General features: G+C 41.0%; 1 protein-coding gene across 1 annotated transcript in view; it reads left to right on the forward strand.

The window, feature by feature from the left end:
• The window catches only part of ARHGAP15 (Rho GTPase activating protein 15), a 590590-nt gene that overhangs the window by 530564 nt on the left and 41815 nt on the right, over positions 1-18211 (forward strand). Inside the window, exon 12 of the mRNA XM_007121694.3 lies at positions 1522-1627. Within this exon, the coding sequence (XP_007121756.1) occupies positions 1522-1627 (106 nt within the window). The remainder of the gene's footprint in view (positions 1-1521; positions 1628-18211) is intronic.

Consider the following 18211-nt stretch of genomic DNA (forward strand, 5'->3'; position numbering starts at 1 on the left):
ACGGGAGAGGCCACAACAGTGAGAGGCCCGCGTACCGCAAAAAAAAAAAAAAAAAAAAAAAAAAAGTATGGAAAGGAAAGTCACCTGAGTCAGTGTATCTAAAGAGTTTAAGTTTGAGAAGTAATTATAATTCTGGGCCCCGGTTAAAACTATGGTAAGATAAATTCTCTAGTGTACTAAGTAACTCAGTTCTTCTTATGCCACCCATGCCCAGAAAGGCAAAAAGAAACAAAATGAAGGAAAACAACCAATGTGGTATGTAGTTTTGAACAACTTCCTATTTTTTTAAATGTATATGACCAAAAAATTAAAAATCAATAAAAAATACAAAATAAAAAATAAAACAAAATGTATATGAATAAGTATTATGCTTTCAAGTTTATTTGCACTTTTTTGTTTTACAGCAAAAGCAAAATGTATTAGGGAGAAAAGATAACATAGAACTAATTTTAAAAATTCTTTACTTCTCCACAAAATCAAGCAAAATAATAGAATATTGGTAATTGAATCAGAATGTATGTCCTTGTGTGTTTGTTTTATATTGTTGCTGTAACAAATTGTCACAAACTCAGTGGCTTCAAACCATAAGAATTTATTATCTTACGTTCCTGAAGGCCAGAAATGTGAAGTCAGTTTCACTGGGCAAAAATCAAGGTGCTGGCAGGCCTGTGTGCCTTCTGGAGGCTCTCTTTCCTCAGCTTTTCTGGTTTTTAGAGGCTGTCTTTACTCCTTGGTCCATCGTCCTTTATCACACAGCCAAATCTCCTTTCGTTTTCATGGTTATATCCCCTCTCTCTCCGACTCTGACCCTCCTGCTTCCCTCTTAGCCACCTTTGTGACTACATTGGGCCTCCCAGATAATCCAGAATAATCTCCCCATCTCAGAATCCCTAATTTAATCACATTTGCAATGTCCCTTTTTCCATGGAAGGTAACATTCACAGGTTCCAGAGATTAGGACATGGACATCTTTGGAAGGCCATTATTTACCCTGCCACAGCTTGTAAAATAGTAAAGCATTTATGAAAACTGATGTAATACCTGATCTTAATAAGAAGATCGTGTCAGAGCCACATTGTTGCTGCTTTCATTTTCCTATGATCTAATTCAGAGTCAAAATAAAGAAACTTCATGATACTGATTTCAAGTATACCTATTCCCTTTGGCTGCTAATTAGAACTTTAAGTTGCTCAGACTTAGTCCAGATTTCTCCTAAGAAAATTCCCTCACGGGCTTCCCTGATGGCACACTGGTTGAGAGTCCGCCTGCCAATGCAGGGGATGCGGGTTCGTGCCCCGGTCCGGGAAGATCCCACATGCCGCGGAGCGGCTGGGCCCGTGAGCCATGGCCGCTGAGCCTGCGCGTCCGGAGCCTGTGCTCCGCAACGGGAGAGGCCACAACAGTGAGAGGCCCGCGGACCGCAAAAAAAAAAAAAAAAAAAGAAAGAAAGAAAATTCCTTCATGCACCTAAGAAATCTCATTCTTTTCTAACCTTCCTTTTTAATTTCTTTTTTTTTTCAGAAAAGCAAGATAATAACACAAGAATTGAAGCTATAAAGTCTCTTGTACAAAAACTCCCTCCACCAAATCGTGACACCATGAAAGTCCTCTTTGGACACCTAACTAAGTAAGTTGCAAAGTTTCTGGTTGTTCTGTCATAATCTCATTTCCTAAATGAGCAATATTTAATTTCAAATCTAATACAAGAGTTTCCGAATGCATCGATCTCAGATTTCCCTCTCCAGCTGATCTATGTCTTCCTGCAGAAGCTGGGGAATGTACTAGAGGTAGGAAGGGGAACCTACAAAAGGAACTTTTAAAATAATTTCTTTTTTCTGGCTTTTCAACAAGTAGATGTTTGCTTATTGATTGTCAGAACTGTAGCCAGAGCCCTGGGATGGGCTGCGTTTACTTTGTTATTTAGTATAATGGCAAGAGCCTGAAATGATTCAGACATGAGTTCAAAACCTAGCCTCACCACGTACCAAGAGTGATGACCACAAATAAGTTACTTAAACTCCCTGATATCCAATTCCTTCGTCTGTAAGACATTGATTCAGATTGATAAGGTGCCATCCATGTAAACAGCTAAAAGAAGAGTATTTCTGGCAGGAAAAAAAAAGACAGTGTAAAGACCCAGAGGCCGCACAGAGCTTGATGTATTTGCAAAGCAGAAAGCAGGCCCGGTGGGCTCGAGCCTAATGGACAAGGGGCATGGTGGTGGAGTTGCGGTCATAGATGTTGGACCAGTGTAAGATCACATAGGTTATTGTGGGCCACAGTGAGAGAGTAGAATTCCATTCTAAATACAATGAAGAGCCATAAAGAGTGCTAAATTGAGGGATATACAAGATCACCCTGGCTGACAGGTGGAGAATGATTTGCAAAAGTGAAAGCAGGGAAACCTATACGGAGGAGACCATAGTAGTCCAGGCAAGAAGTAATGGTGACTTCATTGGAGGCCTTGAAGAGGTATTTTGATGATGGGTCAGATTGGATTTGCTGATGGTTGGGGTGCAGTGGGGAAGGGAAAGGAGAAATTAAGTGTGCCCGTTAGGGTTTGGGTTTGGGCAAGTGGAAAAATGGTAGTGCGGCACGGATGGGTAAAACTGGAGGAGGAACGGGTTGAATAGGAAGAGCCGACTGGAGAACTTCATTCTGGACACATTAAGTTTGAAATGACTGTTCCTCATTTGCCTTCTGTTAACACCTTCTTCAGATAATGAAAAGTGCAATACAAGTGATGAGGTTGGAGCTTTCACCATACACATATAGTAATGTTGAAGCCTGACAGAGTTTCAAATAGATTGGGCAGTTTTGCTTTTGTGAGATTAAATCTCTTTAATCACCCATGCCTTAGGTTGAGTCATTCCTACAGATTATTCAACTAATCCATTACATGATTTTTCATTGTAAATGTAATGTGCAGAATTGCACACACAAAAAATTTAAGCAACTGTCGTACATGTAAGTCAAATTTGCCTACTAGTCACTCTTAGCCGGCTGAGCAGAGGCCCCATGCAACATTTTTTTGTGTGTGTGGTACGCGGGCCTCTCACTGTTGTGGCCTCTCCCGTTGCGGAGCACAGGCTCCGGACGCGCAGGCTCAGCGGCCATGGCTCACGGGCCCAGCCACTCCCCGGCATGTGGGATCTTCCCGGACTGGGCCACGAACCCGTGTCCCCTGCATCGGCAGGCGGACTCAACCACTGCGCCACCAGGGAAGCCCCATACAACATTTTTGTATCTACCCTTCCAGACCTGTTCCTAAGGACATGCAAACATACCTCTGTGTGGTTGTTTATTGCATTAGAGTATATCATTCTGCACATACTGTTCTTCTACTGTTTTGCAACTCATGTACAGCTTTCCATTTCATTAAACAGACATCTGATTCTTTCTAATGATGGCATAGTATTCCATGGTATGGATAGTCCATAATTCTCTTCACCGGGCACTGCGTTAGGGAACATGTTTCAATCTAATTCATCATATTTGCTTCTTACTTATTTTACTCCCACAGGGGAACCTATGTCAAAGTTCAGAACATCCCTTATTGTTAGAATGCCCTTTTTTGTCACCTCCACATTACTGGCTTCAGTGGGAAACCCAGTGTGGTTAAGTGAAAGGATCTTGGGCTTTAAAGAAATAAAGAGAGAAAGCTAGAGTCAAATTCTTGTTCTATACTTTATACTCCCTTTATGATCTCAAGCACATAAAATCAGATTAAATAATATCAACCGTATCTTGTGGTTATGAGAATTAAATGAGATAATGCATATAAAAAGCCTGGCACAAGGTAAGCATTCCTCAAATGTTAATTCTTTTCCCTTAGGATCCAGACACACCATGAAAAGGGTTTCAAGTTACAAGTAAATACTGGAGTGCTTATCTCAGTAACTTTAACTGGACAAAGTCATAAAACAAATGGAAAAGTGTACTCTTTAATGCTATGCAATACCTAGTCTCAGAGATCTTGAGAAATATCCATTACTCAGTCTCAATTATTCCTTTTTTTTCCAACTGAAAGAACAGTTATAAAATGAAGAAACTGAGAATCAGCTAAATCCTACTCTGAAAAAAACACACACAGATGAGAATCTATCCAATTAAAAACCTTCAAAGGATGAGAATCTTCCACCTTCATGCCAACAATCCCAGTATTAACAATTAGTGCCTGATCATGTTTCTTATATCTAAATTAATTTCCTAATTTTGTTAGAACTTTCAGTTGAGATTGAAATAGATATTTTTAACTAAGATTTAAGATCAGATGATTATGTCACCTTCACAGCATTCACATGATAAGATTTTTCATTACAGATGGAGAAAAAAGTGTTATTTGCTAGCCACCCGCCTTTCTTGAGTGGTGTGACCATATTCCACCCTGCAATGATTTATAAACAGGGTTTAATTATGCAGAAGTGTGTGCACATGATTATATCTTGTTAAGCATTTCTTGTTAAGTTTTTGATAAACAGCCAATCGTGGCATGTCATCAAAGCTTGAGAAGGCTAAATAAGAAGATTGTTTAACGAGAATTTAAATGTATTCATCTTTGAAAGAATCATTAGAATGTTTTCCTTAGTCTTGATGCATTTGGTAGTTCTTCAGAAAATCTACCATCAACACTTGTATGTAGTGTTTATTCCAAATTGCTGCAAATGTATATATATTTTGAAGTTTGTTTAGTAAGGGTCAGGGAATGTAATGAAGTGCCAAAAATTCCACTTGACCTGCGTTGTACTCTATAGCCAACAGAATAGAAGTCCATTTTTGCAAAGCTCTGAGTTAAACATTCCCTTGAAAGCAGAGCAACTACCAGCTGAGAAAGCTTAATACAGCACAGTTGGGCTAGAAGGTGGATGCAAGTGCTGTCCACAAAAGCCAGAATTTTTAAAAGATTGTGATTATATTAAGCATAAGATTACACAATAGCTGCACAGACTGAATAGTCTCAGAGTCCAGAGTCCTCATTCCCGATCAAACTCAAGGTGAAGTATGTGCTTCTGCTGTGATAGACTGAGACCAGGAATTCAGAATACACTATCATCTCAAAATACCATCAGCCAGAAACCTTTATTAATAGGCACTTTCATCAATTGACATTACAGTGATAAGCACTGGAAGGTCCTGTGACAGCTCTGAATCATCATATAAATGGCAAGTTCTATCTCTGTTAAAATATAAGTGTCGAATGCATGTTCCTTCAGCCTGCTTCTTTGGAAAGGCGGGCAGGCAAAGTGAAGATGAAGTTAATGGGAAGGAAGACCTAGAAAGATAAGGGTTGCTTGCTGATGGGTAGTGGTTGGATGTTGAGAGCCAGGCAAAGAGGTTATATAAGAAATAGAGGACCATTGAGACTTTATCTGCTGGACATTTGCATGATGTGCTCTGTGTTTATGAAAGAGTAGTCTGACAATAGAGTGCAGGGTGAACGAGATAGAAGGAGAAAAAAACCCTAAGAGGCCACATGGGAGTTGTAGTTGGTTTGGAGTGATGAACATAATATGGAAAGCAATGGTCCAAATCCTGAGACTTTTCAAAGGAAAATTCCATACAATTTTTATTTCTCTCATTTCTTTATCCCCCTTATCCAGTCAGCCATGGGAATAAGTCTGAGGTTTCAGTGCTGAGTAATTGTAAAAATAGTTCCTCTGGTAGCAAGTCAAAAAGCAAAATGAGACAGTGTTTAGAAGGGTGCACTTTTTTCCTCTGTTTTGAAATGCAGACAGGGGAAAGAGGAAGATGAAGATGAGGTTATAGAAGACGAATGAAATAGAGTAAACCCCATTTTGTCAGGTGTGAATTGAATCAAGCCCTCCAGATCTGCTGGTGGGGATGTTCCAACCAGCATGGTATGAAGCCATATATGTGACATAGCTCAAGAATGAAAACCTTTCCAATCTTCATGCCTTTTGCGCCAATCATCTTAATTGCTAGGACCCTGTCCTAAGTAATGCTGGGGGATGAGGGCAGTTTATGCAGATAAAATTTTACTGTTTTCACTGGTGGAAACTTGGAAACAACCTAAGTGTTCAGTGATAGGGGAAGGTTATATAGAACATGGTATATCATATCAGCTTCATAAAATGTGGTTCACAGCTAATTGTTTTCTTAATTAGGGAAATGCTTGTATTAAGTTAAATAAAGTCAGGGATACAATATTTTATATATTTAAGGAGAGTATAAGTATAAATATGTGGGCAAGTTGTGCATCTAGAAAAGACTGTAAAGCTATTTACTGAGATGTTAATATTTCTTTCTTAGAGCTGTTGAACAATGAAAGTTGTTTTTTTCTTTGTGTGTTTCTTTTTCTCTCCTAACAATGGGATAGAAAGAGACATTGAGGTTAAGAGAACCGGTAAAGAGAACAGGCTTTGGAGTTAAGCAGAATTGAATGTGAGCCTTGGCCCTGCCACTTACTGGGCATGTAACTTAGAACTGACCTAACTCTAAGCTTCCTTCTTCTTATCTGCAAAACAGGGATCATAATAGAACCTATTTCTGTGGTGAGGAGTAAAGGAATAATCCTTTTAAAGAGTCTAGCACAGTACCTAGCACATAGTTGGTTCTAGTTAAGCATCAGCCATCAACATGTATTATTTTTATAGTGAGAGAAATATAAAATTATTTCTAATGAAATAAATATAGGAAGAATTGCAGAGGCTGGGTTGCCAAATTTCCTGGCTTCTAGAAAATTCTTGACCCCACCACAGAATCTTTTGCCAAAACCTGAGTTTCTATACTGGCCTGACTCAGCCAGTTTCCCCTAGTCCCAGTGAGGCTGTTTTCGCATGTTTGACAAACCACGTGACGCCTCCATGTGTTGCCCAGTCCCTGTGTGAATTCCCCTGCCCGATTCTGTACCGTCACCAACTCTCCATCAACCTGATCTGAATCTTGTCCTGTGTTCTCAAATCCAACTATTTTCACCTTCAAAGTTGTAGCTTGCTCATAAGAAAGTCTGGTCTGCTTGACTTCTAGGCAGGCATGGGAACACTGGAGAAGGACACAGGTCCTCCTCTGCTTCCTGTCCAGAGCCTCCCATCACAGCAGTTTCCTAGGGACAGGCAGTTCTCTTCTTGTTGTCTAACTTATCAGAATGGTTCTCACAGTGAGAATTTCCTACCAGGCAGAACAGCACACTGGCCACGTGGAAGCCTGGTAAGTGAGATAATTTGGAGCTGGTAGGACTTTACCCTATGCCTTAAATCCCCAGTGTAAATACTCCTAGAATTTTATCAGCTACATATCCACCTAGAATGGACACTGACCTTTTCAAGTCCTAGAATTCCTGTTGCCGTTCCTATAAGTAAGCTGTCCTAGCTATTGCCGAAGTCTTTTCTCACATTTTTATTTCTGGGATAAAAGTAATGCATGAGAATTACAGAAAACTTAGAAGATAAATACAAAAATATTTTTCCCCCAGCTAAATTGAACTTGTTATCCAGATTTACTTTGTGGCATGCATTTTGGAAGCCAAAACAATCTCAAATGTTTGATGGTGGGTGGGGGAGGATATAAAAGAACATTCAGTGCCCACGTAGGTATATATTGTCCAGAGAAAGTCACAATGCCTTAGAAATGGGTGGCTTTTAGAGGTGACATAAAATAATGTCATTCATTGATTTTCAAAAATAGCCTTGGAAGAATATATTTGCTGCAGATTTTAGATGCAAAGAAACATTCTCATAGGAGACTTGCACTTTGTAAAATAGGCTGAAAGGAGAGCATTGACTCTAAGAAAATCGTCCAGCTGTTCATAGAATTCCAAGGTGAATAGACAAGTCTCATGGAAGCATGCCAGTTGAATGCCTCATTGAAAGGCGAAACTGTTGAGCTGTGGCTATTTTGTGAGAGTAAACCGATATTTAAAGCTTCTCTGTGGTCTTCATGGATGTTAAATAAATACTCTACAAAAGCATGTCAGAGGCAACTCAAATGATGATGACTTAGAAATATAGGGGTTGTATGAGGAAACAACGGTGAGGAAATAATTCATCCACTCTGTCTTTAAAATGGTATTGTGTGCATTTCTGATATTTTGTGGGGAGGCGGGTGAGACATGGCCAGAGATGGACTGGAAAGCCTGTGAGCCCTCACCCTTCTCTCTGGTCAAGAGCAATGGCTGGTGAGGCTCTGCCTTCCGTCAGGCCTCTGAAGGCTCAGCTCTGGGGTGCTTTGGAGCAGGCTGTGTTTTTCTGTGCTGCCTTCTGGCATTCCACCCTTTTTCTGTACACTTTGGTCTCTCACCCAGCCACAATACCTGATATCCAATGACTTGCAGGCCATGGGTGTTTTTACTGGAAAATAAAGAACCTTAGCAAATTGTTATTTTCCCTTTTTCTCTTTCTTTTTTTTTTTTCCCTGAGAAACAGGGGCTGCAAGTTGTTTGAAATAAGCCAGAAGCCTAATAGCTCCTTTGCTTGTGTATTTGAAATGGCACCCTAATCACTTTGAAGAGCTAATGTACTTCCTATGGGCCTGAAATTTCTCAACTGGACTCCCGTGGCAGAATTTGGCCTGTAGTTAAGAAAATTAATTACTCTGATAGTGAGGATGAAGCAATAGTTCCCAACTCCCTGTAGTAATCATTAAAATGTCATCTACTTAGGAGACATCTTGGCATGGGATTTATAAGGTTTGTGAGCTGGGGACTGAGTTCAATGATCCTTCCAGTGGTGGATCCTTGTTCTAGAGGAAGGCTTTGGGAGATAAGGTTTTTAAGATGGGAGTGAAATTACTTTAGATCTTTTGATTTAACATTTGAATGTTAACAGTTAACCACTGAATAATAAAAACCAAAACAGAACTTAAAATGGCTACTGACCATTTATCACTGTCTTCTCTATTGTTAGTGGTGGCTCACCTTATGGGGGTATTTCCCTCATAAGAGGTAATTTTTTTAATTTGCCTCACCCTTCTCCACTGTGAATCTTGGCCTTTCACCTAATGGAAAGAACCAGGGATTTGGAATCAGAAGACATAGGCTCAAGTCCCAACCTCAGCCCTTAGAAACTGTACAACATTAGGAAAACCTTTAAAGTCTCTAACCCTCCCTCTTGCTTATATGTGAAATGGGTCAAATGAATTCACACTTGTGAAAATATTTGTTAACTGTGAAGTCCTATCCACCCATTCCTTTAGGAAGTCTTAAATGAGTGCCTACTGTACTTCAGGCACTGGACCAGATCAGAGGTTGGCAACCTATGGCCATGGGCCACGTCCAGCCTGCTGCCTACTTTTATCAACAAAGTTTTATTGGGAAACACACACGCACACCTATATGTTTATGTATTGCCAATGGCTGCTTTCATGCTACAGTGGCAAGAATTAAGTAGCTGTAACAAGTTGCCCAAGGCCAAGAATATTTACTATCCAGCCCTTTACAGAACAGTTTACTGACCTTTCACCTAGATACCAGAGGCATAAAAAAGATTCCTACCCTCACTTATCCTATAGTTTCCCAGAGTAGATACATTAATAAACAATTATAATAAATGTGGTACGATATCACAAGACACTATGAGAGCACCAAGCAGGAGCTGAAATTTAGCCTAGAGAAACCAAAGAATGCCTCCCAGAGCAGAGGCCATGGCTATCTTTAAGGAGGTCAGTTTGGCAGACAAAGGCCTGCTATAGGGAGAGGGAAAACTGTGTACACAGAGGCAGGAAGAAGGGGAACTACAGTGTGGTAAAGACATGCTGACTCCTCTGGGATGATGAATTAGGAAACATGAAAGAGGTGACAGGACATAAGCCCCGAATGTAGTAAACTAGAGCTAAATTGTGATGAACATCATATGCTTTGCTTAAGGAGTTTGAAATTCATTCTGTAGACGTTAGGTAAATCACTGAAGGGTCTGAGGCGGGCAGATGAGGTGATGTGATTTGTGTTCATAAGGAGGGCAACACCAGAGGTAGTGGAACCAGTTAAGAGGCTGGTATAATGTCTAAGTCAGAGGTCCCATAGTAAGGGACTGTGGGGTGGGGGAAAGGAATGGATACAAGAGGCATGGAGGAGGTCGATTCAATAGAACATGCTCACTGAGTGCCTGTAAGAGGTTAAGAGGAAGGAAGATTCCAAGATGGCACCCAGGTTTTGAACTAGCTGAACGGTGATACCCTTAACTCAAACAGAGCAAAAGGAGAAAATTGGAGACATAAAAGAAGTTGAAGTTTTTTGGACATGATGTGATTTAGTCATTGTTTATATTCCATTAGGGAATAAGAAACATATGCTGGGAATGCAGGAAAGTTGATTGGAATCTAGGTATGAATTTGGGAGTCATCAGTTTAAAGATGGCCTTGGGGTGAGGTCATGAATAAACCCAAGGGAAGGTGTGAACCTAAAAGAGAGTTGAGGACAGACTCCTGAGGGTGTCCCCATTGAAGAAGTGGCCAGAGGAAGGATACTGGGAAAGGACTCTGAGACTAGCATGCCTGGTAATAGAAAACATGGTGAGAGCAGAGGTATTATATTTTGGGGTTAAAGCTATTGCTTCCACAAAAGAGACCTAGAAAATTCTTATGGTAATGGGACATTGAGCAGAATTTCTAGTGATGATGATCTCCTATTCTAACATTCATCCTTTGGCTCTTGAAAAGCCATAGGAATGAATATATAGTAATCCAGAAGAAAAAAAATTTGTTCTTTAGTATAGTCAGGTCCCAGAAACATTGATAAAGATGGAAATTATGACCTGGTCCCTTCTACCATTAGTGCATGGGCTCCAGGAGGGCAGGAATTTGTATCATTTTGATTCTTGCTATATCCCCAGAGCCTACTACAGTGTTCCACTCGTTATAGATACTCACTGATCTTTGCTGAACAAATGGAATCACATGAATTCATTGAAGAGAAGATGAACATCTAATAGCCATTGGTGGTTCCAATTAAGATCAACTTCTTAAGCTTGTAATCTTGGAAACTTGATATACTTCAGACTAGCACTAGGGAATATTCCATTTTGAGGTTATTGTGAAGTAAATTGTTTTTCTCAAATTTCTCTCTCCTCACCTGATATTTATCTTTTCATCACGATGAAGAGAAGAGCAGTTTTAATTGTAAAAGAGGCAATATTATCACTAAGACTGCAAGTGAGGAGGCCTGGAGTAGAATGATGAACGGGAGCTAAGGGAAGCTGACCTTGCTGAGTGAGTCTTGGTCAGGGAATCTGTGACCGCACTCCAGTGTTGGAGCCCTTTAGATCAATTAGTGCAGCCCAGGGTGGGATTGCCAGTTCTTCTGATTTCTTGATCATCTTGGATTTGTAACAGATCTTGGAATTTTAAAACTTAGTTCTATACCTTCTGTGACTACTCTTACTACTAAATTAAAGAATCTCTATCACTCCTGTCTCCTATCATATCAACCAGCCTCCCTGTCCATCTTTTGTTCCAGATCCAATATTGACTTCCTACTACCTTGAATTATTTAGCATCAGGTCAAGGAAAAAAATTATGATTACAAAAACTTGACCTGTGCTATTAAGTGTATAAAGAAATTTGGTTCTCCTGTTTTATGGAGCAGAGACACATAACTTCAAAGTGAAAGGGGGAAAAAAATCAACCAGACCTCAAGTCACCTGATTTCCAGTCCACTAGACCACACTCTGCTTCCTTGCCAACACCAATACTCAATTGTTTCCAGGGAAGAAAGAGGGAGAATGACAGGCCAACTGTGATAGAGGCACAGGCCCATCACCATCACTTGAATAACTTTTTAAATTGAACATCAGCTATAATCCCAGTCTTTTAAATAAAATAACCTAATTAGTTAGTATAGTGACATATTTAAATAAGGGGTTTCTTGGTATCTGTCCTTCTATCTCTGTCTCTCTGTCTCTGTCTCTCTCTCTCTCTCTAACACATTGCTTTCTACCTAAAAAGCACTCACTGGGAAAAGTTTTATTTTTAGGGGTCCTTTTTAAAAACAAGTTCCATGACCATATTTATTAATGCTTCTGTGTGTGTGTGTCTGTGTGTGTGTGTGTGTGTGTGTGTGTGTGTCTGTGTGTAGAAAGAGCACATTTTTTAAAAGACAGTGATGGTGCTGTCTTTTACCACCTTCTTTCTCCTCCTTAAATGGAAAGCACTGAACCCAGATGCCCAACCACGGAAGATATTCTTCCAGAAGCAGCATCTGGCTTCCTGGCAAGCCCTTCAGGCGAGTTGTTTGGGGAGCTTTGCAGTTGTCTCTTGGTCTGTCACGTGTATCAGATACCGTGGCCCCTCTGGCTGGCATGTCCAGACAGCTGCCAATTCCTTTCGGTTCACCTTTAATTCTGAGAACTATTTCCCTCATTTTCATTTCTTATTGGACTTATTTTTCTCCCCGTCCATAAGAATTCCAGGACGAGACTAATTTCTCACTGCTGTCTGCCTGTCAGCATCCTCTCCAGGCCTCTGTCTTTTGAACCCTAGTGAAATCCTCCATCATTTAGCCCTACATTAAAATAGGTTACTTTTAATAGTGTTTCTTAGCCACTCCTTGTCAGCCTAGCTGCTTGTAATCTGTGGGGTTGTTCCCTGAAAAGAAAACAAAACATTCCATCGGAGTAATTTATTCTGGTCTGTACACAAGATATGAAAGTATTCCTGGCATTTGTGTATTATTTAGTTAAATCATATTGGCTCCCTGCATCCTCGTCACACCATGAACAAAAGAGCATCTCAGGACTGGAAACGAGGAGGCCACACGGCAGCATTTACAAATAGCTCCCACTTCAGGACACCAAAATTTTTAAAGTAGCTTTCTTTTTTTTTTTTCTTTTACCTGTTAATGTAAATATATTGTTTTACTTGTGAAGGATTCTGTGGGGTTTTTTACGGATAATTGTTAAGAACACAGAATCCGTTGGTAGCCCACGCACAAGGAAGCCGTGACAAGGTGCTGACAGGTCCGGCTGCAGCACCCAGAACGCAGAGAAAGAAGAAATTAGAGCTGCAGGGTGACATCCAGGAATAGTTCGCATGGGGTAGCTGCACATTTCCACGTTGCTGGGGGTTTTTGCCTCATGCAGGAAAAAGTGCAGATTGTAAATGAGATTTCAGATCCCAAGACTGTATTGGCTGAGCTGAGAAAAAACTGGGCTTTCGTAATGGACAGAAGGAAATCTCAGCCATAAGTAATAATTAGTCTGTGGCCAGTGGCAGACTCAACCCACACTTGACTTTGAAGAGGTACGCAGCTAAAACCACAGGCTTACCTGGAATGAGAGCCTCTGGGGGACAAGGAAATGAATTTAGGGGCTGTTTGGATCAGGACATTGAGAAAATCTTTGAAATCATCTACAAAACAGTAGAGCTCGAACTGAAGATTAGGATTTTTAAACGTTTTTTAATCTCTGCCTCAGTGACATTTTTCTGGTCTATAATTTTTCCTCAGGTTAATCTGTTAATGTGTACAAAGGAAGTTGGAAATACATTCAGAACTTAGAAGCTTTATACTAAATATTGCCCTTGGTACAGAGATTACTTTTTCTCACTTCTAGTAATTTCTTCTCTGTGTCATACATTCTTTTGTCAGACTCTTTCTGCTGACATTTTCCCCTTTCTTTTTTCTGCCTTTTCTCCCAATATCATCCTCCTCCTCAAATTCTTCCTCCTGCCCCTGAGAACTCTTTTCTCCTTCAAAGCGTTGCCAAATACGTCATCCATCTCCCCATTTATTCTTTATACAAATAACAGATCAAGAGCCTCTCACGTGATAGACGCTGAGCTGGAAATAAGGATAATTTTACCAGGAAAACAATCAGTTCCTAGCATCTGGGAACTGTATTCAGTTATGTTATCAATCTCTCTGCCCTTATCTGGGAATGTTCACTTCCCTCAGTCTGACTTTCACTCCCAACTTTCTGGTTCTAGCCCTGCCCCTCCTCTCCTCGCAGGGATATGCAAACCAGCCTATCTGTTATAGGCGTTCGGTTAGTCCATTGGTGTGATTCAGGAAGCCCCTGATCTTCTCTTCTTTCCCACTTTCAGAGAGACAAGTGGAACACTTTGGGGCAGGGCCATAGCGAGGAGTAGGCAAGACATGGGTGCTGGCACCCGGAGAACTAAAAGCATTTTCTTTCCTACCCTCCATGACCTGCCAGTCAACATATACCTCTTAATAAATATTTTTCCCTTTGTCAATGAGTTCACTCATTCATTCATTCATGAATTCATTTAGCGCATAGTGTTTGGGCTATGAAAAGATAAAAGAAATTACCCCTGCTCTAAAGGAATTTTTATCTAATTAATTTGTGTCTCTGAGCTTAGACATCAAAACAGGATAAATGTCCTCACATAGTGAAAAGACATGCAGAGTGTGATACTTTACACATGCAAAGTGTGATACTTTACCTAAATCTGGGTTCTCTTTCCCATTTGAACACTTTTTGAGCAATCATTTTACATCCCAGAAAAATTCCACCCTCAGATGCATCTCCTCTTTGATTAGAGCACAACTCTGTCCTCTTGGCTCCCTGCTCACCCACCTTTTTTCCACTTCCTTTCATTTCCGGCTGCCATTCCAGAGCTGCAAGTGCTCCCTTGGTACTGACCTTTGATTCATCAGAAAGGGACTCCGTTCACTCTCCCGGGGCCACATTTCCTGTTTAGGGTCAAACATCCCCCACAGAGATAGTGAGGTATTTTATGGCTGGTTTACATGTCTAGCTGTATTTTTCTAACTAGTGGGAAAGGAGAAATAAAATGCACACCCCATTCTCTTTGACCTCACTCTCCATTCATATCACACTGAAAATAACCAATTCCTAGGGTGCCAGGCTCTTAAAGTAATTCATACTTCCCTGGCAATCACAGGCATTTACCTTTCATCTTGGCAGAGGAACCCCTGTTTTATCCACCCCTCATCACATTCTTGCCATTCTGTGCTTGAGTTTCCCCTCCAACACCCTACAATAGGCTAGGTAGGCTAAGAAGCAGGTGGCTGCATAGAGAAAGTAAAAAAAGGTTCACTGTCACATTCTAGTAATTTCTGATCCCAAAGCACTTTTATCCAAGAAATGGTGATATAGAAGAAAACAGGCATGAGGTTGTGTGGGCTCGTGGCCACGGAGATAGCGGGACTGGGGAGGGAGATAGCCAGAGAGAGACGTTTTGTTCATCACGAATGCAGTCACCTGAAAAACACCAGTTAATTAGCAGTCTGTAGCCACACAACACAGCAGTTTAGTACAAGAAGTGAACAATACTTTACTTAATTGAAACTACAGAGCAGACTTAGGTAGGCTGAATGCAATTATGCAGATTGGAAGTCAGCCAGGATACTGAGGTTAACAACCCCTTCTCTCACAAAAAGCACCGCAGGAACATCGGTGACCACAAGTGGTAAAAGCTGTCATCCTGGGGCCCATCCAAAAGGCCTCACCTCTCACAACCTAGGCTCCATCAGAAGGGCTTAATGGTATCAACTAACTGGCTGGAAGAAAGAGTGCCCTCTATCTGTGCAGGTGTGCCTGTGCCTTGTGCTGTGTGACTAATTCAGCCTTCTCAGGAAACAGGCTTTGAAGAGGTAGAGTGGAGGGGGCTTTAAATGATGGAGGACATCCAGGGGGTCCCAGTGGTGGACAGTGGGGACTGTGAGAGCTCCTCCACCTGCCACCTGCTAGTCTTGCGGCCAACACGATGGCCGCTTAACCGTTGCAGAAAGTTCTAGCTCAGGATTTCTCAAACTTTAAGGTGCTTATCACCTAGGATCACCTAGAGATCCTGTTAAAAATGTAGATTCTGATTCAAGAGGTCTGGAATGGGGCCTAAGATTTTGCATTGCGAGCGAGCTCCCAGGTGCTGCTGTCCGGGAACCAAACTTTTAGAAGTCATTTCTTGCAGGAAAGAGGGCAGAGGCTGGACAAAGAGAAAGAGGACTTTAAAATGAGACATAACACCCAGAATAATCAGGCTCACTTTCATTTGTCCTAGGAACTAAAGGAAGCAGAAACTTGGAGAGTTCAAAAGAGTAACGAATCCAATCCACTCCTAAAACTCACTCCTAAAATGGCTTCTACCATTAGAGGTTGGGGAGAGGCACAGAATTTGGCCCCTGAACACGTTTCATGAATGAGATGCCCACTCTGAACAGTGTAGCATTTTCCACTCACTGGGTGGTGCTGTAGCAGAGACACACCAGCCAGCAGTGGTCTGGGATGACCTCCCAAGAACGAAAACTGTCTGTCTTTCAAGGTGAGTCAAGAGAAGACAAGATGGCAGAATGCAGACCCTCGAGCTTGACCAATGGACAGTGAAGGGAGTAATAATCTTCCTGCAAAGCCTTGTAAAATAAAATCAGAGTTGCTGAAAAACATCAAAGAATGGGCCATTTTAAGCTTATGTTATGCAAACTTAGTTTATTGCTGTGTGCTGTGGAGGCTTCCATGCTAAAGTCTGCATGTACTATTAAAGACTTAATTGTTGGGTGGAATATTGATTATATTCTTTATCTAGTTATTTCCCAAGTGCTTTTTACACTAATATCTACATATTTTGTGACTTCTTAATGATAGAATTCACTTTAGATGTATGGAAACACACACACACAAACACACACATGCTTAAAAGCAAGACCCAATTAATCCCTGGTGAAAGCAGTATGGGTTCCTACATTTAGATATGCTGTAAACACGCTTTAAACTAGATAAGGCTGGAGTTTAGATATACATTTATCCTAATATGGAGCTCATCAGTATAGCTACAAAAATCTTATTACTTGCCGTCATTCAAAATGTATCATTTGAAATGTTCAGCTATCTAAAGCCAGCACAGTAAAGCATACACACACACACACACACACACACGCACACGAAACAGAAGAATATAAGCATCAATCAGTGAATCAACAGTAGCTATGGAGTGCCTACTCTGTGTTCCATACCACACTGGGGAGGGTTGGGAAGAAAAAAGAAGTATAAAGTTCTGCCATTGCAGAGACACTTATCTAAAAGGGAACAAACCACTTACGAAAAAGAGTAGAGAATAATTAACTGTTAAACAGTATGTGTGGGAAGAAGTAGACTAAAATAGTTAAGTCTGCAATGAAAAGTGGACCTTAAGTTAGGCTTTGAAACACAAGTAGGATTTGGCAAGAAATGAGATGTTCTGTGGGTCCACTTGAGAAAAGCCAAAGGAAGCCAGGATGTGACAGGCAGCAAAGGAGGAGGAGGGACCTGAGTGCAGGGAGAGACCAGGTCATGGGTAGGGCCTGGCAGGAAAGTTGGAATCTGAAGTCTTAGATAATAGGGGCCCAAGGCAGGTTATTGAGCAGTTGAAGAATAGAAGTTTTGCTTTTGTTTCTGTTTTAAGTATCTCAATTTATTGAAGGATCAAATGTGAAATGCATTTGGGGAGGGAGGCTTGGAGTAAGGCTAAGGAGCAGTTTAGTCCTGTGTTGGCTGAGGAGCTCAGTGGGAAGAGGGGAATTTCTAGAGAAACTTTCATGTGAGTCAATAGTATTTGTTGATAGGTTTGATATGATGGATAAATGACTGGAAAGAGTTTGAGACAATGCCAGGATGTCCAATTTGTAGACAAAGAAGAGTGGAGATGTCACTTATAGAAACTGGGTTATCAATGGACTTTAAGAACCAAGTATGTGACAGGCACTGTTCTAGGAACTTAGGATCATCAGTAAACTTTACAGAAGTCACCTTTGCCCTCACAGAGTTTACATAATAAACATAATACACATAATATAAATAAATCAAACAAATAAACATAATAAGCAGGGAAATGCTATAGCATATTAGAAGATAATGGCTGCTAAGGAACTAGAAAAAATGGGGCAGAGTAAGGAGGGTCAAGGGTGCTGCCAGGGTCCTGAGTCCAGTGGTTTACAGTCATTGGGGAAGAACTCATTACAAAGGAGAGATTTGAGAAAAGACTTGAGGGAGGGGAGGGAGTTAGTGAGGCGGATTTGCCTGGAGTCAAACATTCCAGACATGTGGAGAGAACATCGAGCATCTTGGTGTCTTCAAGCTACAGCAAGGCAAGGAGGCCAGTGTGGCTCGAGCAGAGGGAGGGTGGGGAGAGGAGGAGGAGAGGAGTCACCTAGTTGACAAGGCCACATCACACAGGGCCTTCCAAGACCATTATAAGGACCTGGTCTAGGGACTATCAAACTCTTAGAGGAAAACAGAGGCAGAACACTCTATGACATAAATCACAGCAAGATCCTTTTTGACCCACCTCCTAGAAAAATGGAAAT

The sequence above is a fragment of the Physeter macrocephalus genome, chromosome 2 (assembly GCF_002837175.3).
Source record: "Physeter macrocephalus isolate SW-GA chromosome 2, ASM283717v5, whole genome shotgun sequence".
NCBI lineage: Eukaryota > Metazoa > Chordata > Mammalia > Artiodactyla > Physeteridae > Physeter > Physeter macrocephalus.